We start from the raw sequence: 27,735 nt of genomic DNA on the forward strand, positions 1-27,735 counted from the left end.
CACATCAGTCTGATCAGCAGGAACAATAGCAAGAGATTGTGCTTGGCTTGCGTTCATAACAGATGGAGCAAACTGCATCAGGACTTTACTGTATTAACTTTCATCTCTCATTACAGACTTCTACTTCCCCCTCTCATCATGGCAATTATACCTCTTATTTAACAATTGATTTGTGATTAAAGGGAAGTGGGACCAGTATGTGGTATGCTGCTGCTAAAAAGCAATAGGCTGTATTTGTGCTGAATGATTATTCAGCTCTGGAGGACGGTGCTGCACTGAGAGCCCCAGAGGCTAACATTTTCTGCTTAGCCATTGAGCAGGTAGAGCATGAGCCCTGCTGGTGCAAGTTTCCTCACTCTGCCCAATCAATATGTTCAGAAGTGTCTGCCTCTCTCTAGGAAAAGATGACTTTAATCCCCATGTATCAGAGGGGTAGCCGTGTTAGTCTGAATCTGTAAAAAGCAACAGAGGGTCCTGTGGCACCTTTAAGACTAACAGAAGTATTGGGAGCATAAGCTTTCGTGGGTAAGAACCTCACTTCTTCAGATGCAAGAAGAAGTGAGGTTCTTACCCACGAAAGCTTATGCTCCCAATACTTCTGTTAGTCTTAAAGGTGCCACAGGACCCTCTGTTGCTTTAATCCCCATGTGCATTCACACCCTTGCCCTCTCTCCTGAGGCTATCTTCAAAAGGCAGGGACAGCTGTGATGCCACTGCTTGTCTAATAGGAATTGGGCTGAGACATCCAATTCATTTCACACAGACCACCAAAGAGCCATCAGTGAGTAGTAAATCTCGCTCACTGTCATCCTTGGTCTGGATTTGAACTGGCAACCTAGAGATGAAATGGTCCATATCCACTTACAAGGTTGAAGCCATCTAAGGATACTTGCTTGTATTTTTAGTGGAGAACACAAAACAAAATAGATCAGGGTGCATTACTTTTCATATGAAAATACTGATTTCAGTACTTTTCCCTACTAAGGACTTGACCAAATGCCCAAAGAAATCAACTGAAAGACTCCAACTGATTTTAACGGATATTGAATTTGGCCCACACCACTTAGTGCTCTTTACAGCAAAAATTAAAATGCAGTAATGTGTATTTTTATAATGTACAGCTGCCTATGCACAATGGGCCTAATTCAAAGTTGGACTGATCAGGTGCAACTCCACATGAAGTCAGTGGAAGTTGAGCCAATGTGCATCAAGGCTGAGTTTGGCCCAACAAGTTGGTGTATAGGGCAGGAGAGTGGAAAGGAATGGATTTCTTGGAACAAAAGCTGTTTTTGCAGATTCAGATAAGTACACTATAACTTACACCATCTTTAATCACCCTAGCCATGTGCCATGATTGCTTCCTTTATTTAGCTGTCAGCATTCATCATTAAGCCATATGCCTTTAAAACAGGCTAGTTAAACATAATACAATTGAGCGTCTGAAGCTTCCTTTTGTTACAGAAAAGGTTTTTAAAGGTAAATGTATACTATTCAGAACATGTTGACAGCCTAATGCATCTTGAGCACAAGAGTCTAAAGTTAATGTAATTCAATGATGACTATAAAGCACTTGGATAAAACTGACAGGCTATCCCATCTCAAATGGTATAATTTAACTATTTTGTTGCCTTGTAATGTCTTTCTAATGGTGCTACTGCAGTCTTGGCAGGGACACAAGGTTTACCATTCAGTCTGTGCTGCTAAAAGGTATCCCTGAAAACTCCACATTTTGTGGTGAAGAAACAGTACAAGGAAGCATTATTATTTCTCTGTTTCCTTTTAGCACCAAGCAGCCCCTGCTGTGCCTGCCATTTCTAATGTCATCACAAGATATGTAACCTGCACATACCCATGTGTCTATGAAAAGCATGGATGATTTAGGTCCAGTCCTGCAAGGTGCTGACTGAGCTCCCTCATCCACTGTTGACTTCATTAGGAGTTGTAGGCATTTAGTTCCTGACAACATTGGGCTGTGACAGAGACAGGTATATAATAACACAGGGCTGCTAAAAATCAACTGGTCACTGTATCAAATACACCTCTACCCCGATATAATGCAACCCGATATAACACGAATTCGGATATAACGCGGTAAAGCAGCATTCGGGGGGGGGGCTGCGCGCTCCGGCGGATCAAAGCAAGTTCGATATAACGCGGTTTCACCTATAACGCGGTAAGATTTTTTAGCTCCCGAGGACAGCATTATATTGGGGTAGAGGTGTAAATGCAATAGATGGATTGCATTATCCTGGCCCTCCAAGAAGTGAAGAAAAGGAGTATCTTGAAATTAGGGGTATATGAAGTGATGACCAATGGTGTTTCGCTATGGAAATATATTGTTGTGTTTATTATTATTATTATTATTTTATTATTATGTATTTATTTATTTTCTTTCCCCCGACTTACGCAATCGTTCCGTTCCGGAAAGCCTTGCATAATTCGAATTTTGCATAAGTCGGAAACATATAACCGTACGTTACACAAAAATTTCCGCAACTCAAAAATGCTATTTCTGGCTTCTGGAACTTTTTCCGTAAGTGCGAATTTGCGTAAGTCAGGTCTTGCATAACCCGGGGAGCGACTGTCCTATGATGAGCTGATTGTTTAAAATCAGAACCAGGACCATAGAAGCATGGGGATGGCATAGGACTAGTAGCTTGACTTGGGGGCAAAAAAGAGAGGTTTAGGCAGACTGGAGAGAGGTGACCAGAGAGCAATTTTGGCAGGTAGGAGGGATACGAGTTGGGGGTGTGTGTGTATGTAATTGAGGTAGTGAGAGGAGGATGGGCTGGGACTTACATATCACTACCAAGCCCTGCACACTATGACTCTTCCTTTGCACTCATCCCCACCTGCGTCTTCAATGTAGAGCTCACAAATGAGGGCAAATGAGTGGACAGCTCATTGAATGGTGCCCTGTTGTTTTCCTCCACAGTGTCATAAGATGTGGAAGAATTTTAGGGCCCCATGTATGAACAGTTTATGCCCTATCTGGGCCTTAATTTAAATATAAAATATTTGGAATATGCCTTGACATTTGTCAAAGCAACATGCCCAGCACTTAAAGTGAGATTTCTCTAATGTGTTTAGAAATTGTGAAAGCTGAAAGGGAATTAGATTCTAAACACATGAAAGAGCAGGCACACAGGCATAGTTATGCACACAGTTTCTGAGCATTGGACAGTGCTGAAAACACAGTGGAGCATTTCTGAAAAGTTGGCTTTCCAAGTAAAATCAGCCATTAGCAGGTCCAAGCAAAGGAGTCAGACACTTGCCCAGCAGATACGTAAAGCTCTTCCTTAAAGTGGTAACGTTCATGGGCATTCTAGAGTGGCAGCATTGCCGCTAGTTAAGTCAGTGAACTGGGACTGAGGAGTCTGAGGTTAGATCCACAAATGGGACTTCGGCTCAGCATTGCAGTGCGTAGCTTTAGCTGGCTTGCTGCCTAGTGGAAGTCACAGCCCCGAAGTCGGCACTCAGGCTCCCTATACAGTGCATGAGGAAAGTTAGGTGTCTAAAAATGGGATTCACAAAAGCCAACTTCCTGAGTGTGGAGCTGCCTAAGCTAGCTCGTAGGAAATGTCAACAAGGATGCAGCAGCATCCTGTATGCCTTTTAGCCTATTGGTTAGGTCACTCACCTGGGATGTGGGAGAGCAGGACTCAGATCCTGACTCAGAGCCCCATTCTGCCTAATTCAGAGGAGTGACTTGAACCCAGGTCTCCCAGATCCTTATATGGAGTGGGTCTCTCTTAGGCCTTGTCTACACAGCAAGTAAACTCTTTGGGGCAGGGACTATCTCTCATTATGTGTTTATATAGTGCCTTGTACAGAAGTGCGCCTGTAATACCGTTACTAATAATAATGAAATCTTTTTACAACATTAGAATATTTTTGTTTCCCTTCTTCCCTACATACTAACCATAAGTAAGAAATGACTGGTGCCTTCTCATTTATTTCTCTATTTCCATTGGTTAAGTGTATTTTTTTGTTCAATGCAAAGAATGTGGTGTTCATTGATTGGTTGATTGCTCGAGGTGTTTTGCAAGATCTCTTGGGGGAGTTCGTTGCCTCAGAGAATTATATAACATCAGTCCAAGAAGCTCCATCATTTCCATTTCTATCTCTTGGGATGTTATGATCAAAAGATTGCATGGCCCCAGATGCCAAAGATCCAGAGAGTAATCCTTTGCCTGAACATGTGAACCAGCAATAGCAACAGAGATGTTACAGCATTAACTTCTCTTTAGATAACAGTAGGGAACAAAGCAGCAAGGAATTCTGCTGGATAAATTCCTTTCTGCAACAGCATACATTTGGACTATTTTCTTCTATCATGCCCAGAAAAAGGCTTCTGACCTTTTTTAAAGGACAATAGAGTTTACAATCCACGGGCCAAATTCTGAGGCCTGAGCTTTTCATGAATAAGGGCCTGATCCTGCAAACAATTACCACTTGGCATAGTGCTTACTAAAATAAGACGTAACCAGTAGAGAAGATGAAACTAAACCCTGTAGTATTTGCAGAATTAGACCCTAAATTAAAACTGAGTAGGACCTCTGGATTTCACCCTCTAAGTCTAAGTCCTATTTCTTTATGTCCTTTTAAATTTGTGGGCAACATGTCTCGCTAAAAATACACCTACTTGGCTACTTCTAGGATCTGGAGAGAAATTTGCATCTGCATAAGAAACATTTTGCTGAATATTTTCTTTAATTTGTGTCTGAGAAGAGAACAATACTCTGTCAAAAATGAGCCAAAAATTGTTCTATAACATCAATGCTGTGCAGAGGGCCACTAATCCATTCCTGGTGACTTGGTAAGCAGCTGTTAACTTTTAGCACAAAAAATATATTTGTTTTGCAGTAGGGAATATTTTTAATCTTTTATTTTTTCTCAGTTTCTGCTCCATTGAATCATGAGACACTGTCATACTAAATGCTATTGAATGCTCATTCTAATTTGTACTACACCATATTTGCTTAGAAAATACACTGCTTCATATTCAGAGGGAGCTGGTCTTTAGTGATTATTTTTAACAAATTTCATAAACTCCTTTAAACCTCTCATTGATAAGCAGTTCACAAAACAATGAGATCCAAATAAAACGAACGGCAGTGTGTTCATTTGAATGTCAATAAATTCATTACCATGCCAGCTTCTGACCTAATTACCGATGGCTGAATTCTTGCTGGCAAACATAAGCCCATCAGACTGCCTTCAGCAAAAGTGAGACCTTGTAAATGAGTATGGCTGTAACTACAGATTCTCACTTGCATCTGGAGATTTTCAAAGGCACCTAACTTACACTGAAAGTCAACGGGAGTGTGGCACATTAATGCCATTTCTGTCTCTGAACAGCTCCTCCTTTATCTTTAACTATTTTCAGTGCCTGGAAATTACTGATAAAAATGTTGCCTGAAAACAGTTGGTCAACAGGGCTTCAGGAATTGCACGAACCATACTCCTATGCTAAGAAAGTGATCACTGATTTAAGGCTCAATCCTGCACCCACTTAGAACAATGGTAAAGCTTCCCTGGGGGAGAATCACACTAAATTTACTAAGGTATTCCTCAGCCTCCAAATCATCTCTGAGAATCCTCCATTTTAACAGCTTTGCACACTCCACTCTAATAACTTGAAACCAAGAAATACTGGATGGGACTCAAGTCAGAGCTCATGCCACTCCTAAATCAGTCGTGGGAGACGTGAGCAACAGGAAATACTCCCTTACTATTGGAGCTAAAGACCTGACTGATTTTCCACCTTTCTCATTTATTTACACCTACATAAAATGAGTGCTATGTTGGTGTAAAAGTACATAGTTGTGTTTCACACTCACTTTACACAGGTGAGAATGGCTATATAGGCAAAAAGCAGTGGAGAATCTGACCCGAATGCTATTTCCATAGCAATCTCTGAACCCTGCTGACACTGATGAACAATGGACCAGTAATGAAGCATGAGGCAAAATGCCACCACAAGACCACCAGGAGAAGCAGCTCTTGATCATGTTTGTATTGCTGCAAGTCACTTGCTGGGAATACTGTATTAGTAACTTTGGTGTGTGTTCAGTTTTTTGAAAAAAGAGGGGGGGAAATCATTGTTATTAATCTGACCCTGCATATGATATAATTGATGCACTGCAACCAGCCACAGTCTTGGTATTCCACCAGGCAAAAGTGCATCACACCTACTATTCACTGCGCCACTGATGTCTGGCATACTGCAAGTGGAGCTATCTCTAGTCAAAACACATTGGGCCCAATCAAACATAACTCCCCATTCAAATCATCTCGAATGTGGGCTTCATTGACTTCAACCCACCATCTCAGGTGATAACCTCACCAAAGACCACTCATTGGCAACAAGCAAAGACATTCCAGATTGCCTTTGCATTCCTATCAAAAGGGATCCTCCACGGCATAGCACCATCATTCTAAAGGAAGACTGGATTACAGGACTAGCTAGCTAGGCTTGAAGAGCTACCAGTCTTCTTCCAGCTACTTTTAATTCCCAGGTAAAGAACTTTATTGTTATTGCTAGTAAGAGATTTTGATTATTCTTTAAAGCTGTTTGGAAGGGAATGGCCTTTGAATTTTGTCATTTTCCATGTATAACAACATATTTTGTTAGAACTGTAGAAACTGTACTAGTGAGTACTATTCAGTACTATCATCTTACATTTTAAACATCCCCCTCTCATATTTTTATGTTCATAATAGTTACTTCTATCTACTTTCTTTGTCTCCATTTAAACATTTATTTATTACAGTATATGAATTAATCAAATCTGCTTATTCTCCTTGCTGGGTTTTTGTTTTTCTGAAAGGAAAAGGTATTTGAAGGTTAATTGAGTTAATGTTTAATCTTTATTCTTTTTATATGATGCAATACTCTCTCTCTCTCTCTCTCTGTGCAATATTTTTGTAACTTTAGCTGGAGGACATTTTTGCTACCCTTTGTATAAAACAATCCATAGTTGCCTAGTACAAATCAGCAAAAGGTAATTGCATAGAATTTGAAGTCCAGTTGCATGTGGATGGTAGGAAACTGTTCCCCGCATACTGCTAATTCAAGTGTATGAAGAGCCTGATTTTAAGAGAAGCTAAACACCTATGACTCCACTTGAAGTCAGTGGAAGCTATAAATACTCAGCCCTCTGAAAATCAGGCCCAGAATAGTCAATTACCAAATATCTGAAGTATCAATATTTTCAATCAGGGAGGGAAATGCCAAAAAATCGAATGCAAAAGTAAACAAAAATGGTGACTTTTCTGGAAAGGAAAACTTTTGTTTGAGTTAAGTGAACTAACATCACATCAACTTTGAAGAGATGTACATGGAGTCAACTGATACTCTGGAAAGTGCTGATCAACCATCTGTTCATCTGCTACCAAACATTCATGTGAAAAGGTCTGTGCAGTGCTTGGGACAGATTGGCACAGGAAGCATTATGCAGGGAGGCATTTATATAACAAAAAAGGCAAGAAGCCCAGCACAAGCTAATGGACAAAAACAATGCCATTATCATCAATGTGGCGAGTGCTGTGGAATGAAGATGATGTAACTTAAACACTCCCCACTTTATTTGAGAGGGTCTTGTCTTTGAGACATTAAAGTTATTTCCTTCAGCCTACTGGTACCCAGTCAGTTGTGGATATTTATTAACTATTTATGTCCTCCAGTTTAATTATATGAATCGGTCCTTCACAAAGACCAATGAAAGCCACACCCGTGTCCAAAAGACCTTGCTCCTTGACACCTTCCACATTAGTTGCTTAGACTTTCTGAGGAATGAATAAAGGTTTTTTTAGAAATTGTTTTCTCTCATGTTTAAAAAAGAATAATGGAGACAGAAAGGAACCAGAATGGGGACCATAGTGCCATACTCATAACCATATCTATAATCAACAAAGCTGACATCCAATTTCGTGGCAGAACTGGCAGCAAGTTACATGGACAGCAGCATATTACCGGGATTATGTACAGTGTGAGAGGACCTTCACTGAAAAAGAAACTGAAATAGGATGCAATCTTGCAAACACTGCGAAGCCTACTGGTGAGATTGCTTCTAAGAAATTAAATTGTTTGCAGTCATTACAGCCCAATGTGTAAAACGTACAATCCGAAAGCAAATTTTCTTATGAATGACCTAATTAAAATGTACATTAAAAGATACAGTAAAATAAAAATGAGTGTAACATGATTTGTTTTTTTGTTATAGGATAGCCTCATCAAAAAAGGAGAAGCATAAGAGACTGAAGCTGGAATTTGCCTTTGTCTCCAAAAAGAAAAAATATCCATAAAGATGTACAGTTTCCCAGATTGATTTTTAGTCTCAAGTTTCTGTTGTATTATTGGAATTCTCTATTGCAGTTAAATCTCAGAAGTGTTTCAGATCTGATTTTTAGACATGTTTAGAGAAGGCCTATTTTGAAGGGGATAGTGGGAAACAGTAAAGGAGATCTATCAAAAATCTGTAAAATTCCAACTTTTTGTCAATGCATTGAGATAATTCTCTCTGAATTTTTAAAAGCATTTTTGTACACCTTCTAAAATCACCCATCTTATTAATTAATATATCGTGGTTTGTCTAGTTAAAACCAAAAAGGAGAGAACTTTACATTGGTTTTGAATGTCAGTTGTTAATAATTTAACACAACTTACATTGATCGCTATTTTAAAATATCAAAATTTTCCCAAAGTTACCATTGAATGACAAAAGATAGCACATTTATTTCCCTGTGCTTAGAATATCATAATCACTGTGCTTGGTGAACATGTTATTTGATTTTCCTGCCAATGAGTTTGTGATCTTGTAGTTCTGGCTGTTCTTTATCAAAAGTATCTGATCCTGGTCTCCATCATGACAACTGTAATTCAGGTTTTGGGACTGCTTTTAACAAAAGTGTCAATAATTGAATGGAACAGAAATGGGACTCTTCTGGAAATGAATCCATAATCTTGCGCTGGGAGCCTGTTACTAGTGGGAATAGTTATCAAGCCATCCTTCCACTAGATGTCAGGTCAGTAGAAAGATAATCAAGTTAGTGGGTGAGCATGGAGAAGGAGATGCCACCAATGAGAACACACAGAGCTACCCAAATGTTTTGCTTTTTTCAGACAGGCCTGACTGTTCTGTTGGCTTTTATAGTCTCATCTTCCAAAAGCACCTATATTCCCAGTTGTCAGTGATTTTCCCACCTTAGGTGGGAGAGGCTGCACACTAGTTTTATGAAGTCTCACCCAAAATTGGCGTCTAGTTAGACATAAGCTTGTTAGAAGGTCAAACCGGACTGCAATTCCTGAAGGCTGTAAGGATCTTTGATCTGAGAAAAGTTTCATTCCTGTCTCTAAATCACTGTTGGACTTACGCCAGGGTCTGCCAGGGCTGAGCCCTGCTTGTACAAGAAAGGGTCCCACTATCTCTTGTGATGAAAGTTCACAATATTAAATGAAACAGCACACGTAATTCAAGAAGGAATGCAGTACTATGATGGGAGATCAAGCTAAATGAGAGTGCACAGTTCCCTCTGCCCCCAGCAGTAGTCCTGGCTGCTGGAGTCCAATGCTGCTGAGTATGTGAAAGATTATACATTGTACAGCAGTATTCCTTCAGATTAATGTGATGTGTCCTGTGCCATCAGGTAAACTAATGTGGCAAACTCCTACAATTTGCAGGTAATTGTTCTGCAGAGCACTCTTAAAAAAGAAATCTATGGGTCAGATCCTCAGATATATTTCATGAACACAAAAGCAAAGGTCAGGACTGAGTGCAAAAGTGGCATGAAGTTCACCTTTGCACCTCCCCAGTCCTGGCCAAGCAGGCAGCAGGGACTGTCCCCCAGAGAAAGTTAAAGCAGCCTGAGGGCTGTTCTAAACTGTTAGCTGCCAATGGTCCCAAGGGATCAAGGCAACAGCCAAAGATCTGTGGATTGTAAAGAGCTATGACCACACCGCCTGTTCCAGGAGCAGGGAAGCTATGCTGCTAGAGTGGCTATGCTGGTTCTATGCCACCACAGGATCCACTTTATACTGAGGTGAGATTCCTGGGCCTGGATTTGCTAGCTGTACCAGACTCTACTGGCTTTGTGGCACATAATGACTGCACCGATCTCAGGGTAGGGTTCTAAAATTCTACAGAAACACAGCAGTGAACCTGTGTCATACAGACTGGACCATGAGTCATTACATTTTTATACCACTCTAGGAAGCTTTTCATACATATTCTATAATCAGTTATGCATGCCATTCAAAAATCTGCAAGTGCCCACATACTTGAACTTACAGCATTGCTCATGTGTATTTAAACACCAGTTACAAATTCTGCTGATGCTCAGTCCACATTTAGCATCCACGGGTGTCAACAAAGAGACAACACATAAAAGGCATCTTTTATGTTTGTTTGTTTGTTTTGTTTAAGACAAGGGAAAAATTAGAATTGCCGAACAGTACATGGAAAAGAGGAATGTGGGAATTTCAATCCTGCACCAGACTCAGGGTCTATCTAGTCAAGTGTCATGTCTCCAACAGTGGCCAGCACCAGATGCTTCAGAAGAAGGTGCAAGAAACCTCTGATTAGGAGATGTGGGATAATCTGTCCCCCACATTAGGTCTCCTAATTCTTAATAGTTAGAGACTGGCTTACACTGTGAAGCATGAGGTTTAATATCTCATCCAAAGTCTATTAGCATTAACTCTTGTAACACTGCTTATTATCTATATAAATGCCCAGTCACCTTTTGACTTTTGCTAGGTTTTTTGCCTCAATGACATCCTATGGCAACGCATTCCATCACTTAATTAGGTGTTGTGTGAATAAGTATTTCCTTTTATTGGTTTTGAATGAGGACCTTGGCATTTGTATGTTAAAGTTTATGCAACAAGTCTCCATCCTGAGTTTAAGTGCAAATGTTTTTAGTTTAGATTGAATATTTGATTTTTTGATTTTTTTTAAAACCCTCTGTTTGTTGTATTTGTCATTTATTTTTGTCAATAAATATTTGTATGTATTTTTATTTATGTTTACTTGATATGGACAGTTTGAGGCAGGGCAGCTAAAGTGCAGTTATGGTCAGAAAATTGACTATAGACAGTAAGTTTCCATGGGGTGAGTTTTGCCCTTTTTTGAATAGCTGTAATTTTCACTGAAGACAATTCATGGGCATTGCACTAGTGCAAATGATTGTAGAATGTTACCTTTTTGGATATTTCCAGAACACCCAATCATCAGTAACTAGGTATAAGATACCTGGCACATCTTGCTCAACAGATCTTCTTGTGTATGCCGAGTCTCAGCTTAGCTTTCTGATGAAAATAGGTGTTTACTACCTTTTGGCTCCTGTCTGCCATGCAGAGCAGCAACAAGCAAGAAAGACTGAGCTTGATTCTGTCCTGACATGTATATAATCTAAAGAATTGCTAGCTAAACTTCAGTTACAGCATCTTTCATATTGGAGCTGATGTGGGAACCAGAACTACACAATTTGTCTTTCATACCTCAGCTTCAGTTTACAGAGGGGGAAAAAATCGTTTTGTTTGTAAACTCAGCATCTTTTATATTAAAGCTATAGACAGACAGCAAACATGAACCCCCCCTGCCCCCCTCCATGGTCTTTTCAGAATCGCTTTTACAGTACAACCATGCTTTAAAATACTATTACTTTACAAATAACAGTTGCCATACAGTCAATGGCTTTCTGCCACAAATTCAAGAATTTCTTTGCTCCAAATTTTATCACATCTATGGACGGTTGAAATGACCCAATGACCACAGAATCCTAGGGGCCTTGACTATCATGTTCAGATATAACTCCTATTGTATTTTTTTATGGATACATTTCCCTGATGGTCTATTATTTTAATTCAGTTTAGCTGTTTCCTTGATGCTCTTTAGAGAGAGAAATAGTTAAGGTAGTGCTATCATTATAATTCATTATTTGGAGAACATTTTCTGAGGGGCAGAGGCCCAGTCACTCTTTGAGTGATCTCAGTTTGAGCCTGTATTTTTTCCCCACAAAATGAATTGTGCCTCTGACTACCTGATTTTAGCTTGTAAGCATGGAGTTAGAAATGTATGTACTCAGATTTATAACCACAATCAAATTACAGGTACATTTTTTTGGATGAAAATTGAGACGGCAAAAAGAAGGTTACCCTTTTGAAAATTTGACCCTCTATTCTTTTTAATTCTGTTTTTTTACCTGATTTATTTATTCATTTTGTAGCTAAAATTCTTTTGCACATTGTACTGCATACAAAGCAATTATCAATGTTTTCAACATACATTTTAGGTGATCTAGTTTTATGACAAGGACATGTCAGGTTTTAAGTATTGGTAAGCAGCAGTCATAATGACTCATTAAGTTGAGTCACACACCAGTAACCAGGAAAATAAATAATTTGATGCAAAGAAGCAGTAGTATCTGACCAGCACCTTTTATTTCTGCAGGGGGAGGAACAAAATAAAACAAAAAACAATAATTAACTTCTGGAGTTGTATTTTTGTGAGCCATATTGATTAAATAGTAATTTTTCTTCAATGTTTCTTTATACTTGCCAATTGAAACCAGTCTTTGCTTATTAGTCTTTGTTTTAACAAAAATTTTGAATTGCTGCTTTACTATGTTTGATTCTTTGAAATAGATGATTTGGAGCTTTATCTGATGCCGACTGAATCCATTAGGAGTCTTTCCATTTCCTTGAGTGGGCACTGGATTGAAGTTTTGTCCATTTGAGCCTGCTACCTTTGAAGATAATGGCTAGACTCCTATAGGCTTCACTTGCCTTTATTTAGGATGCATCTCCCCTCACCATGTGTATGTCAGGGCCGCCCAGAGGATTCAGGGGGCCTGGGGCAAAGCAATTTTGGGGGCCCGTTCCATAAAAAAAAGTTGCAATACTATAGAATACTATATTCTCGTGGGGGCCCCTGTGGGGCCCGGAGCCTGGGGCAAATTGCCCCACTTGCCACCCCCCCCCCCCCGCCCCGGGCGGCCCTGGTGTATGTAATCCGCATCAATGTTACTATAAATTACAGGCCTGCATCAAAAGGGAAGAATAGACCCCAGAGTGCCTGTACCATTATATATTTCCTAGTAAAGTGATATGACAGAAAGTTTCACTCATATTTTTTTCTTTATTTCAGGTTTCTTTTCTCCATGGAAAACTCCAAAGCCTGTAAGTTCTCATTCAAAATTACACTCATTTGAATTCATATGTCATTATCATTATAAGGCAAATTTCTTCAAGCTTTTATCTGACTTATATGCCATGAATAACATTACATTTACTTTTCTCCACTACTGTATGGTTGACTTTAATGCCCTGTAAAATAAATAAATAACTAATAGATCATGAGATTTAACCCCTCGTTATATACCCTATTCTATTTTTATTTTGAAGTGAATTCTTTCAAATGAAAATGTCAGTACCAAACACATTTCATTAACAGATCTGCATCAGTTTTCCCCTTCAAAATTTGTTCCCCCCACACACTTCTAAGAGAAGCAGAATCTTATGAATTTATACATGACTAATATTAATTATTAGGATAATTATTTCTGTAATTTCAGAAATTTAGTTGGTCTTGAAGATATGAGGTTACTTAAAGCATCATATAGGCAATAAAAAAATCATCCTTCTAATTACTGTTTTGAGAATATGTACGAGAGTGAATTTGTCTTCCAGTGCCAGCATTTATGTAATGGGGTTACTGTGAAACTATGAAAAAAGATTGCAAACAAACATTGTATTTATTATATTGATCCCCAGTTTTCCTACTATATCATTTTGTTACAGCTGCGTCAGCATTCCCAATATAAAAATATTTTAAACCACTATTTTTGCCTGTCTATATCTGTTGTCTGTCTAGCTTGTCTATTTAGACCGTAAGCTCTTTGGGGCAGTAACTGTCTCTCACTGTATGTATATATATTGCATAGCAAACTGGGCCTCTGATCCCTGGTTTGGGGCCCCTAAGTGCTATTGCAATACAAATAATAATAATTTTAGTATACTTACAAGCATTTATAAGTTGGTCATCTGTTCTGTTTTTCATGATTGTCACTGTTCATCTGATGACCTGTGAGGCTAGATCATGGCATATTGAACAGCTCCTGAAATAACCTCTGGAGTCTGTGAAACATCATTAGGAGTGAGAGGAAGATTTGATGCTACTCCATCAGATTGTTTCAATTCGTGATGATTTCAATCTATTGTGATAAAAGTTGGATGCAATGTGCTGGCCTGAATCACACTATGCTGTGACATGAGTTTGTCCATTGATCTAAATAACATAAGTGACAAATATAGTCTGGATAGAAGGGTATGACACAAGCTCTTTTGGGAGTAAATGTTGTGGGAGGTAGGAAATTTTTAAAATTTTTAAAAAACTGTTTGGATGTTTTCAGAATTCATAAGTGTACAGTGTGTTTAAAAGTGATTAAAAGCCATATTTGGAAAGCGCTGTTGGGAAGTGAGAGACTAGTTGCAGCATCTTGAACTTGGTGTAGTGCAGGAATATGAAGTGCAAGTGTCTCCGCATAGTTCTACATAGTTTACATGTCAGCCATGTGATGGGACAAACTCCAACCACAGTAGGCTGGTCAGGGCTGCTCTGGAACAATTTTTAGGGCATCTTTTCTAGATTGAAGTGGGCTGTGGTGTCTGTGAATAGAGCAGCTGAGCCAATCAAATAACAGGAGTACTTGTGGCACCTTAGAGACTAACAAATTTATTAGAGCATAAGCTTTCGTGGGCTACAACCCACTTCTTCGGATGCATATAGAGTGAACCATATATTGAGGAGATATATATACACACACATACAGAGAGCATGAACAGGTGGGAGTTGTCTTACCAACTCTGAGAGGCCAATTAAGTAAGATATTGCTGAACTACAGTGTCACCCTAAATCAATGCAGAGCGACCAAAATCTTGACTTATTCACATGTAGGTTCATGACTATGACTCCCAACAATGTCCATCGCCTGTCACTTGCTGCAGGGTTTATTGGATTAGATTGTCAAAGGCTGCACGGGAATTCACTTAAAGTGGACAAGCAATTACACACCAATTTGCACACTCTCTCGGCCAGCAAGACCATTTCAGGGTAAAGCCGAGACAACTGAAAGACTTGCTGGCTGCATGTTTGTTTTCAGAGTGACCATCTCTTAGACAGTTGCCAGGCTAATGAACTTGGTCTGCCCAGCCAGAGCTCTGTTAGCCAGGGTGTTTCAGAGTAAATCCTGTAGGCCTTCATGGCTACTATGGCAGTGCAGAGAGAATAGCTCACCAACCATACTTTGAGTTGAAAAGCAATCCCTTACTCAACCTGTTTCCACTATCCCACCACAAGGAGGAGGGGTTGGGCTTGTGGGAGGCCTTTTTTATACCCTGCTTTTAGATCAATTTTATTTCTATTCATTTTCTCATTTTGAAAGATAGTTCTTTGTTTCTCTGGTTCTTTCAAAGAGATTATGAAAATAAGAACACAATTAGGTTTAATATTTCTATAGATAGATTCCTAAGTGTCTTTCTGTTTCATAATGATAAGTTGTTTGATTTCACTAGTTTCTTTCCTCAGTGAGGGCAGAACTGAATTTAGTGCTCCACTGATCAGGATTCAGACCATTATTCTGCCTGATCACTAAGCACTTGTATTAACTGAGGTCCCTGTCTGTCATCTTTCCTACACTGGCTTTGTCTCTTCTGTCATCTTTCCTACAATTTACAGGCTTTGTCTTTACTAATCTTTGAAGTTGGACATTCTTGACAAAAGGCAGGTGCATTTCTCTGTGATTCAGAAGGCCGAAATGCTGTGGACAGCCCTTCCTTGACCTGAATTCCAGTGGGCATAGTAGTCATTTCAAACAGCTTCCTTTCAGCTTAATGAAGTTTTATCAGTTTCCTACATTGAGCCTCATATGTGCCTCTTCACAAAACACTTTGGTGCATTATCTTTAGTATTCGTGGTAAATTTTCCATTGAAACTGTTTTATTACAGAAAACAGTGGGTTTTGACTAAACACATTTTTTAGTGAAGAGTCTGCTTTCCACAGAAATTTTTGATTTTTTTTTTTGTCAAAAAAAAGAATGCTCAAAACCCAAAACATTTTCAGTTTTCAAATGAAAACTGAAATATTTCAATTTAGATATAACACTGTTGTGCCTCATAGAATTTGTAGTTTTTGTTGCTTAGTGTCCCCATTGTACTCATGGGCTGGGCTCCCCAACTGGATTACATCTACCATGATACACCATTGCCAGACATTCCCATAATGCACCATCTCCGTTCACTAAAATAATACACCATGGTGCCTCATGAGAGATGAAGTCCAGCCCAGCTTATAGAAGAGAATGGAAGCATGAGGCATCCAAACGACAACTGTCATGAGACACAGCAGTAGCATTTCCAATCAAACAATTTCAGTTTGGTTTTTTTTTGGGGGGGGGGGGGGGGAGAATTCAAAACCTTTTGTTGTTGTTGTTGTCCTTTTCATCAACATTTTTCACAGGGGAAAAAAAGCCCTTTTCTGACCAGCACAAATTATCTGTGATATTTTGGCTGACTAGCTTCTGGGTAGGAGCCAGCTGTCTTCATATTCATTGAACCCACCTTTGCAAAAGCAGAGATTGACTCCTTTCTAGATGGAACAGAAGAGAGACATAGCACTAAGTATCCAAGTTAGGAATACATGAAACGTCTTGAATTACTGCTTGAAATAATATGCCTTGCTGAAACATAGTACAGTATTATGGAGTATAGAGAGTTAGTAACAGAATGTTGGATCATGACTTTCAGTACAAATTTAACTATGTAGCCACTACATATAAGGGATCAGGTCCGCAGAAGGTATAAAGCATTGTAGCTCCATCTGGCCCAAGATATGTGTCCTGTGTATTTTGAAGACCACTTTTCTGTGGAAATACTAACTCAGGCATTTGAGATCAGCTGACACACTCCAGCTAATGATCACTAGATGTATTTATTTGCAGAGTGCTCTTGACTCTGAAACTTTACTCCGCACACTCTTGCTATGAAAGAGTCTAACTTTGTTGATCTTCAGGATATATTGCAAAGCTAAACCAGGCATTTTCTGAGGGTGTAGGTTGAAAGAAGGGATGGAGTCAGCGTTCATAGGTTAGACTCATTGTATAACTCTAGTCATCTGCCTTTGATGCCATTTGTAGTAAGGGACTGCTGACACAGCTTCAGTCCCTAGCAGGGTACATGGAGTGGCACTTGGGTGGTTCATTTTTAAGAGTTGTCTACATTAGACTAGACTAGTACATACAAATGTGTTACCTAACAACTTCAATGGGCATCGCAGAATTCAATTTTTGTTTTTTTATAATTTCAATGGATAATATCAAACTTAATTTTTAAGCATTTTCAAATGTTGTTGATTTACATTTTCACAGTTGCAGGAAATTATGGGGGGATATCAGACAATAGTTATTTACTGACAATAGATGCTGAGTATCAAAAAGTTAAAGCTTTATAATTGTTAAAACAAAAATTGTCAAAATCACATGTCAAAATGTACAAAGTAAATAGCTTTAAACCAAACTCAAAGTTTTCCAGCAGCATTTTTCTTAGTTGGCCTATCTTTACATTTCAGTTATCACTGGTGGAAATATTTTGTCATTGGTTTGTGTGTATGGTGAAATCGACATTTGCCAATAAAAATCTAATCCTTCCAAGCCTAAACTTAATTAGTTAACAGTTGTTTCAAATAAAAACTCTAGTGCAGACATATCTGCAGATGGTAAAATCCAAGGGCTTTCTCCTGCAGGATACCATTGCATCCTATATTATCCCCCCCCCCCCTCTTGTTCATTGTGTATTTGAGGCCTTGCCACTAGGAAGTGTCAATGAGGAGCCCTGGACTTCAGTGCCTTCAACATATCACACACTGCTGTGTATCTCCATCTTGTCTAAACTGTCTGGAGGAATTGATCCCCCTATCCAGTGTACTTGGATGAGAACTAACTCTCTCAAACTCTATCTAAATAAGACTGGAGATGTTTTATGTGGAAGGAAGGAACCAGAAGAAATGACAAGGATTATATCAAACTCCTGGATTGAGGGAGAATCTTCACTTTTCATTATTCAGCTTTGAAATTTGAAGGTGCTATTAAAGTTTTCACTGCAACTGGATGTTCAAGTAATAGCTGTGCCTAGACTACTCTTTTTCATTGGCCTTTGTCTAAAAAGATGCAACCCTTTTTTCCAGTGCAGACCTCCTTACAGTAATCAAAGCCTTCCTCATGTCTACTGTCATGCACTCTACATAAGTTGCATGTTGGGATCAATCAGATAATTAGGTTCATGGAGAATGTGGCTGCTTGCCTGTTAAGAGGTGCTTCATGCTTAAGGCATTCCTTAAGATGTTGGTTTTAACCTATAAATCTTGGTGGGCCTAATTCAAAAATTCTTAGTCACACTGAGGCTAGGTCTACACTACCCGCCTGAATCGGCGGGTAGAAATCGATCTCCCGGGGATCGAATTATCGCGTCTTGTCGGGACACGACAATCGATCCCCAAATCGACGCTCTTACTCCACCAGCGGAGGTGGGAGTAAGCGCCGTCGACTGGGAGCCGCGGAGGTCAATTTTGCCGCCGTCCTCACAGCGGGGTAAGTCGGCTCCGATACGTCGAATTCAGCTACGCTATTCGCGTAGCTGAATTTGCGTATCTTAAATCGACACCCCCCCCGTAGTGAAGACCTGCCCTGAGAGGCACTTATCTATGTGAGTAGCTTCACTGAAGCAAATAGGTCTCTGAGTAAGTGTCACTCAACCTGAGTAGTACTGCAGAATGGGGTCCCAAATAGTGAGGGACTCAGCTGCCTGAGAGCTCACCGCTGTCTTTGTGTGACAAAGATGCAGCTGTCATTGGGTTAAGGGCCTCTGGTTTAAAATAGAGGGATTTGGTAGTAAGGAGCCTTGGATGGGGAATCCTCAAATTTGGAAATTACTGCATCCCCTTTTGGTTGGACAGACTCGATTAGCCTTCAGGGAATACTGGAAAGCTCATCTATTTCCCTGGGATTTCCTAGCAGGGTGGGAATGAGGCTCAATCAGACAAGGAAGGCTTTGTACATATGTGATGGGTCCATTAAATAGTCAGGAAAGACATGGCTGGTTTTTTTTAATGATAGATGTTTCTTCATTTGTTGTGTATTTTGATATATCTATACGCACCAAGACCTTGGAATAAGAACTTTTAATTTAAGTAACTTTAAAATAATATTTAAAGTTCCTTTCATCCCCAAAGATACCCAGAAGATTTTCTAACTTTACAAAATATATGTATATCTACCACACTTGTAACTGAAGCCACTTTCTCTAGAGTGTTTGAAGTAGTCATGGTTTGTGAAAAGATGTTTAATTTTTTATTTTCTGTATATATTTATTACAGATGATGGAGCGATGGGAGAATCAAGGCAGCCCTCAGACCAGTTTATCTGCTCCAGCTATACCACAGAGTATTCCCTTTCCACCCACCCTTCACAGGAGTTCGTTTCCTGATTCAACAGAGGCCTTTGATCCAAGAAAACCCGACCCATATGAGCTATATGAGAAGTCAAGAGCTATTTATGAAAGTAGGCGTAAGTGAAAGCCCTGTTCACCCTGCTGAGCATTTAATTATTTTAAGCATTTGCCTATGAATGTGTCAAGGCTGACATATTTTATGTAATTATATTTATTGTAGTTTAAAGCAACTCACATATGAACCCAATTATTGCATACTATTAAAAATTATTCAAACTCTACCTTGATACATTTATCCTAAAATTGTCTAAATTTTACACGTTTACGCTTTGGCTTTCACACAAGTTTGTTTTCTTGCTATTACCCCTTCCCTGTTCTGAATCGTAAGTCCTCAAAGAAGAACAGTATACATCAAAATATCTTCTTTGTAGTTAACTGAAAAGGTGATGCAAATTTACCATTAAATTGTCCTGCTTTTCTTACCCTTAGATTGAAGTTTAAAAAGGAAACTTTTGGTTGGTTGGTTGGTTGGTTGGTTTTACTTATAGTGACTTTCTGCTAGTTGTTATACCATACTTGCTGCTAAAAATCCACTAACCTGTAATACCTGAAGACTTATGGAAAACAAAACTCTCTCCAGCTTCTCATCCTTATTTTCTTTTTTCATGTTCTTAAGGAATATATTGCATGTATTCCACATCAAGGAAAAGACATGTTATCCCATCTATATTTGCTCTCATAACCTTTTAGATAAAAATTGTATACTGTATGTAAACAAGAGCTCTTAAATTAAGAACAACATTTAAATATTATGTGCTATTCTTTAAGATTTTTGTTCTTATAGTCATATCTTATGCTTGTATATAGCACCTTTCACTTTGAAGGCTCTCAAACTAATGTATAAATTATGTGCAAAATATTGCACTGAATTACACTGGCATAGATCCAGATTAACTCCCTCGCCATCAGTTTGACCCTGTGTATTGGAGATGGTCCTAAGCAACAAAGTTCAGATTAAGATTCAGGAACAAACTTTTACAAAGTTTGGGAGTGCCTGGTATAGTTTCGTTTCAGAACCATCTCTACTATATATCACTAAAATAAGGGAATTGTTTCAATCACTATTGATATAAAGCCACTCTGAAGTGAAATGTGATAACTTAGTAAATACTCATGAAATCTGTGTTCAGAACATTACATATAAATATCTGAAGGAGCAGAAAGAGAGAATTTAAATTATGTCATTATCTAATGATTGTGTCAAAGTACCCTGAAGTAGCCCTGTCTCCATCTAAAATCAGTGATCTGGAAATAAGATATGCATTTCTCAGTCGTGCAGCATAATTACCCACAAGGATAATCTGCACTAAATTCCTTACCCTTCCTCCCCACATTCCATGACAGACTCTCTCCATTCTTTGGCACTGTTTCACTTTGTCACCATTCTTCCATCATCCAGGCCCTTGACCTGGGAGTTATCTTTGACAATTCTCTCTCCATTGATGTACATACCCAGGCTGGGCCAAATCTTGCTACCTCTTCCATAACAACTTCTCTAAGAGCCAACTTCATCTTTCTGTCCACACAGCTGAAACTCTTGTATAGACCCTTGATTACTGAAACCTTCTCCTATATGGCCTTTCTTATGCCCACATCACACCCCTACACTCCATTCAAAATGCTGCTGCCAAAACCATTTGCCTCACCAATCATTCTGTATGTTTTATCCAGATGCCTTCTCTGACTACCCCTTTTCCAATGTATCAAGTTCAACCCTTCAAGGTGTTTCACATCTCTGCCCTTCCCTTATCCTCTGTTCTTGTCTCTTATCACACCGCCCGCCATCCCCTCCACTCAGCCAATGATGTTAGCTTTGACTGCTCCCTACTCCGCTCCTCCCAGTACCATCTTTGCACTTTCTTCCACATAGCTCCATATGCACACTACATGTTTCTGAAGTGATACATAAAGCCACTACTCTTTCTTCCACCAAATTCTTCCTCCGTGTAATCTATTTCTTCTGTGCTACTTCCAAAAAACAGGCCAATTAGTAATGGATAGGTTAGGGAGTAGTTGGGTATAGTTGAGTTGAGTATTTATTACACAAAATGACAGACAGTGGGCCTGATAAACATGTATTGGAATGGTGAGTTGCCTGAGTGTATATTAAATTATACACAGTTTGATTGTGTCTTTCTCCTCCCCGCTCTTTGAGTGAGATTTTTCACCCAGCTATGGCCCTTTTTGTGATTCTAAAGCTGGTGAAGAATTTCTCAAGTACAGGCCTTGCATAGGACCATCTTTGGATATCCTGTGCACTCTCTCATGCAAGCCCTGGCATATAGGCATGTAGCACTTTGTGCATTCTTAGTAGCCCATCAGTATCCTGGGAGTTTGAAGCTACTTTTGTCCCCACTTTCCCAGGATTGCAAGAGAAGCAGCACAGAATCTCACCCTTTGTATTTTGCTTGTCTTCTTAGGCCAGTTTCAAAAATGGGTACCTAAGGTTGGGCTCCCAAGTTCATATATATATATAAATAACTTGCCTGGATTTCAGAAGTGCCGAATATCCAGAATATATGGACTTGGGAATTTAATTTAATTTTAGGCATCCGTTTTTGAAAATTTTGTCTTTAGATTATAAACACTTTAGGGCAGGAACTGTATTCCTGTGCATATGTGGACAGCGCCTACCATCTTGTGGCTGTTACTTCAATACTGATAATAAATATTCATTAATAATCCAATCTCTTTCACTGTTCTGAAAAGTTATTCTCGATTGAACCTCCTGGCAGCAGTACTTGTAGAAATTGCACTTGAGCTTCTACCTACACTCGTGAGAGATACATACTGTATTTGAAAACTGTTTGAAAATGTGAGTCAGTTTGATTGCAGTGTGGACTAAGCCAAGGAGATTTGAGAAAAGAGTTAGCGGAGCCATATTTGAACAAAGTTTGCAAACAGTTTTTAAACATGACTCTCTCTCAGGGCTTTAGTGGAAAAAAAAAAGAAAAGAAAGAATGTCAGTGCTGATATGTTTTTCTCCAAAGCGCTGTCTTCTGAGGAAGACTCTAAAGAGAAGTGAAAGTAAAAAGGGAGTCAGGTTTCAGAGTGGTAGCCGTGTCAGTCTGTATCAGCAAAAACAACAAGGAGTCCTTGTGGCACCTTAGAGACTAACGAATTTGGACATAAGCTTTCGTGGGCTAAAACCCACTTTATCAGATGTCCATCATTAACAAGTATTTTGGGTAACTCAGCATTGTTGCTCAAAATATATTTGACTTGATGTACCATTTTAAGGAGAGAGCAGCCCTTTGCAAATAATTGCTCCCCATATGTGTAGTTTCTATAATAAATGAAGTATTTTAGCAGAGCCCTGCACTTTCAATTCAGCGGAGCCTGAGCAGCCTCTTGGGGTGAAGCCATCATGGCAAGATCCGAAAAGTGCAGACTATAAACTGATTACTTGGCAACACTGAAAAAAATACAGTGAAAATCAGGAAATACGTAAATGAACAGTATGAGATCTGCTTTCATCTTAGGTTCCAGTATGAAGAGCTCCATATTTTTGGAGCTAAATAATAGTGGAGGCAAATATCACAGGATCAATTCATATTCAGCCCTGAACATGACTCAAATATGAATACAATCCAAAGTCAAGTATAAACATTGGGGTAGGGCATTTGTCCCCAAATAGGTGATTTTATACCAAGAAGGAGTTCTTCTCATCCATCAAAAAAAATCTTCTGACCCACATGGGTGAGAGTCCTTAGACTAGGTTTCTAGTTCTCATTGCTCACCACTCCTTCTGCTCTGTGAGTGATTCTAGTCTACCGTGTTCAGTAGCATGTGCCATGCCAGTGTTGTTCCTATCTGGGGAAGGGATAACAATCTTGGGTAGACTTTCTTGACCATATTTGTTTAAATGTTTGGTTTCACTTGAGTTCTGCCCTAATGGCAATTGGAAATTATAGATAATTGTAGACAGAGACATAGAAGTCATGAACCAGAACTGGACCCAAAATGAAACAAGCACACAAGGCTACAGTAACAGTACTTCCCAGTGTGCTGGGAACATCCTGGTGTTTCATGCATCTCTGGAACAAGATATATTGAAACCAGTGTTTTCCCAAGTTTTAATTGATTCTTCTTTGCTTATGTCATCCTTCAAATTTTTTTATTTAACGCTTGAGAGCTGAAAGCACGTGCATATTCCCCAATCCTAATAACTGAAAATTTCTTCCTCCCACAGTCTTACCCCACAACCTTAAATCATTCTTCTGAGCCCAGCAGTGTCTCCATTCTTCCTGCCATTTTAGTTCTATGGATGTCATGGACACAGCTCTTTAGCACTTTGAATTCATCAAGCAGATTATTCTTCCCCCCTTATTAATGTATTATGTAATAGATTAATAGATTCCAAGGCCAGAAGGGACCACTGTGATAATCTAGGCTGACCTCCTGTATAACACAGGCCATAGAACTCCTAGAATAATTCCTAGAGCAGATCTTTTAGAAAAACATCCAATTAATAATCCCTAGAAACCCACTCCAGGCCCTGCTGAAATTTGAACCTAGGATCTCATAGTTACTAGGCAGCATGGCATAAATTCTCACAGAATATTTCCTGGAGCCCCGAGGCTCAGGACTTCAGCCCTGCGGGAGGCACTGGGGCTCAGGGCTTCTGCCCCAGGGGACGCACCGGGACTCCTGCGGGTTTAAAAATATTTACCAGAGCTCTGATCCAGACAGCTCTGGCTGAAGGTAAGCCCTGCTAGACAGGTACATTTAGCCAACTAAGCCACGCACCCTTTTAATTTAAAGGTATAGGACCAACTTAGGCCCCTGCAAGGGGTTATCTGGGATTTGAATCCAGGACCTCTCATACCCAAAGCGTGACTCATACCCGTAGATCAACAAATTGGCAATGTGAAAAACAAAGTGCAGGGAACCTGTTAACCAGTCAAAGGATTGTCAGCTAAAGTGGAGGTTGCGGGGGTGGGGAAAGGGTTTCAAAATAACACACACCAAGCCTCATAGCAGATGGTTGTGTCAGTTTGATACTCTTCATCATGCTTACACTTAAAGTTTAAAAGAAAAGTTTAATTACATTTATAGAAAAAGCACTCATCCCAAAATAGACTTATTGCCTCAATCTCATGGCATGACATGAGGGGAAAGTTTTATTTTCCCCCAAAAATCCAACTAATCCTGTTGTGGAATCATTTGGGAAGAAAGGGATGGTACTTGATATTTTTTTCATATTCACAATTAATCTGTATTTATTAGATCAGCTCAGCTTTATATCATACTAGTATTACTTTGTATTTATGTAGCCCCTTTCATCTGAAGATCTCAAAGCACTTTACAGACACTCTCCTATGGTGTGGATGAAATGTTATGTAAGTTCTCCCCATCCTCCCTCAGTTACTTTTCTATATTAAATACTGATTGTTGTAAATATACAGTTTATGAGGTACAGTTTGCCCAGCATACTCTGCAGTAACACATCAGTCAAGCTCTGATGTGAAAAGTTGTCAGGACTCTATATGGCATAATGTTCCTTGTGGTATAAATGATTTGCAACAGAAATTCCATTGTACTTTACTCTAATGAAAGGGTTAAAGTGAAATGTTTCTTTCCAGTGGTTAAGATACATACATGAGTCCAAGGCTGCTGAGGTGACACAGAAATGCCAGTAGAAAGAATGTGATCAACTAGCAATAAGCTCTTATTAGAAGTGAAATGTGGACAGCTACAGTTCCGGCTTTTACTGGCAGGCCAAAAATTCCTGCTTTCTAAATCTCTCATGTTGCTTTTTCTTCTGATCAAAGTAGCAGTAATGTACTTGTCAGTTATTAAAAATCCATCATCTATAAGTGTGTGCTTGTAACGGGATGCATTCACCTCTCATGAGCACTGCCTTGGCCAAATGCACACATCTGCATGCTCTCTCTCAGATTGTCCCTGCTCTGGGATAGAGCAGTGCCCGAGGGCTCCCTCCCTGGAGACAATGACTTCGCCTTCCTGGGGCTTCCTGGCTTACAGTCCTGGGCCACTATAGTTCAGTTTCCCCTCTGGGGTGCCTCAATGTCCAGGCCACTTCCCCCCAGTGTCTAATGGGGGGGGACCCAGGCCCGCCCACTACTCCGGGTCCCAGCCCAGGGACCCTGTAGTTCACAGCTATTGGCTGTGTCCCTTTAACTATGTCGCACGGCTTCTCTAATTCCCTGGGCCACTTCCCCAAAGCCCCGCACCGTCTTCACCCTTACCTCAGGGCTTTGTCCTAATGGAGTCCCAGCAACCAGCTCAGGGCTCCTTCTCACTGTCCCTGGCTTCTGGCAGCACAACTTCATCCTAAGTCCTGTAGCTCTGTCAGCCAGCCACACACCATCCACACTCCTTCAGCTCCAACAAGGAACTGAACTGCCTCTGGTCCTGCAGCTCTTCTTATACTAAGCTGCTGGGCCCCGATTGGCTATGTCCCACACAGTCTCTCTGGGCCGCTTGAAGGAGGACCCTCTCCGCTACCCTTTTTGGGGGCGGGGTGTGGCAGGGCCACGAGTCCTCCAGCAGGGGGCCTCAGAGGGTCTGGTATACCCTGTCATACCTCTCCCCGCAGAAAGGATTAGGGTGGGGGCATTTCCCCGAAAACAGTATCGACCCCTGTGTGGGAGAAGAAATCTGCATTCCCATGTTGGGACCCCAGGCAATGTCCTATTGTGAAGGTTGTACGATTGCAACACCAGATACCATCATGTAATCTGGGGGGTTGTGTCTTTCATGGCTTGCATCCACTTCAAAGGAGCGTGGACTGTGAGGAGTTCAAACGGGGCTCCAAATAGGTAGTAACACAGTGCCACCACTGCCCTGCGGGTAGCCAAGCATTCTCGTTCTATGGTGCAGTACCTAGTCTCCCACAGCTGAAGTTTTTTTCCTCAGATAGAGGATTGGGTGTTCTGTCCCTTGGAAGTTCTGGGACAGTACAGACCCAAGTCTACAGTGGACGCATCTGTGTGCAGGATAAATTATAAGGCAAAGTAGGGGCATCGGAGCACTGGCTGCTGCCCCAAAATGTCTTTTATGCTTTGAAACGCCACCTGGCATTCCTGTGTCCATAGTACCATATTCAGTACCGACGTCTTGGTCAGGTCTGTCAATGGTGCCACTAGTGTCTCAAAATGGGGGATAAACTGACTGTAATAACTGGCCAGTCCTAAAAAGGCCCAAACCTGGTTTTTTGGTTTGTTTTTGGAACTAGAGTTTTTTCTAGAGCTGCGGTTTTAGCTTGTAGGGGCTGTATCTTCCCATTCCCTACCAGAAACCCAAGGTATTTGGTCTCTTGCATACCAAACTTACATTTCTTTGGGTTCACTGTGAGCCCAGCCTTTCTCAGTGACTGAAGAACAGATGCTACGTGCGTTAAGTGTGACCACCAATCTTCACTGAAGATCACTAGGCAGCTGCAAATTGACCATGGTGACACAGTACCTGATCCATTAGGCGTTGGAAGGTGGCTGGCGCCCCATGTAATCCGAAGGGCATAGTTATAAAATGGGACAGCCCTATGAGGGTGGCAAATGCAGTTTCTTCCTGGGAATCTTTTGTAAGGGGTATTTGCCAATACCCTTTGGTTAAGTCCAATGTTGTTATGTACCTTGCCTTTCCAAGCTGATCCAAGAGTTCATCCACTCGGGGCGTAGGATAAGCATCGAACTGTGAGGCTGCATTTAGGGCCCTGAAATCCACACAGAACCAGGTGGTGCCATCTGGTTTGGGCACCAGGACCACTGGGCTGCACCAAGGGCTTTGAGATTCCTCAATAACCCCCAGCTCCAGCATTGCCCAAACCTCTTATTCTAGAGCCTCCCAGAGCTTTTCAGGAACTCGGTAGGTCTTGTGTTCTGGTTTGGCAGTCAGATTCATCCTGATTTGATGGGCCATTAGATGAGTCCAACCCGGCTGAGAGAAGAGATCATCAAAGTGTCCCAGAAGATTTCTGGTCTGCCATTGCAGGCGTGGAGGGAGGCATTCTGCTATGGGTACATCTGCAGTGCCTGCTGGGGATTTCACCTCTGATCCCAAGTCATCCGGCAGGTCCGGGGTGGGAGGGTCTATAAATAGACAGTCATGTGCCTTCCATGCTTTTAACAAGTTTACATGGAAAATTTATTTTTCCCTTCTCTTATCTGGGCAATAGATCTCATAGTCCATGTCCCCTATTCGTCTT

At 40.3% G+C, this 27,735-nt stretch overlaps 1 protein-coding gene across 1 annotated transcript in view; it reads left to right on the forward strand.

Moving 5' to 3' along the window:
• The window catches only part of MAGI2 (membrane associated guanylate kinase, WW and PDZ domain containing 2), a 1,116,794-nt gene that overhangs the window by 994,791 nt on the left and 94,268 nt on the right, over positions 1-27,735 (forward strand). Inside the window, exons 11-12 of the mRNA XM_065403425.1 lie at positions 13,152-13,183; positions 19,432-19,621. Coding sequence (XP_065259497.1) covers positions 13,152-13,183; positions 19,432-19,621 — 222 coding nt within the window. The remainder of the gene's footprint in view (positions 1-13,151; positions 13,184-19,431; positions 19,622-27,735) is intronic.

Source organism: Emys orbicularis, chromosome 1 (genome assembly GCF_028017835.1).
Source record: "Emys orbicularis isolate rEmyOrb1 chromosome 1, rEmyOrb1.hap1, whole genome shotgun sequence".
NCBI lineage: Eukaryota > Metazoa > Chordata > Testudines > Emydidae > Emys > Emys orbicularis.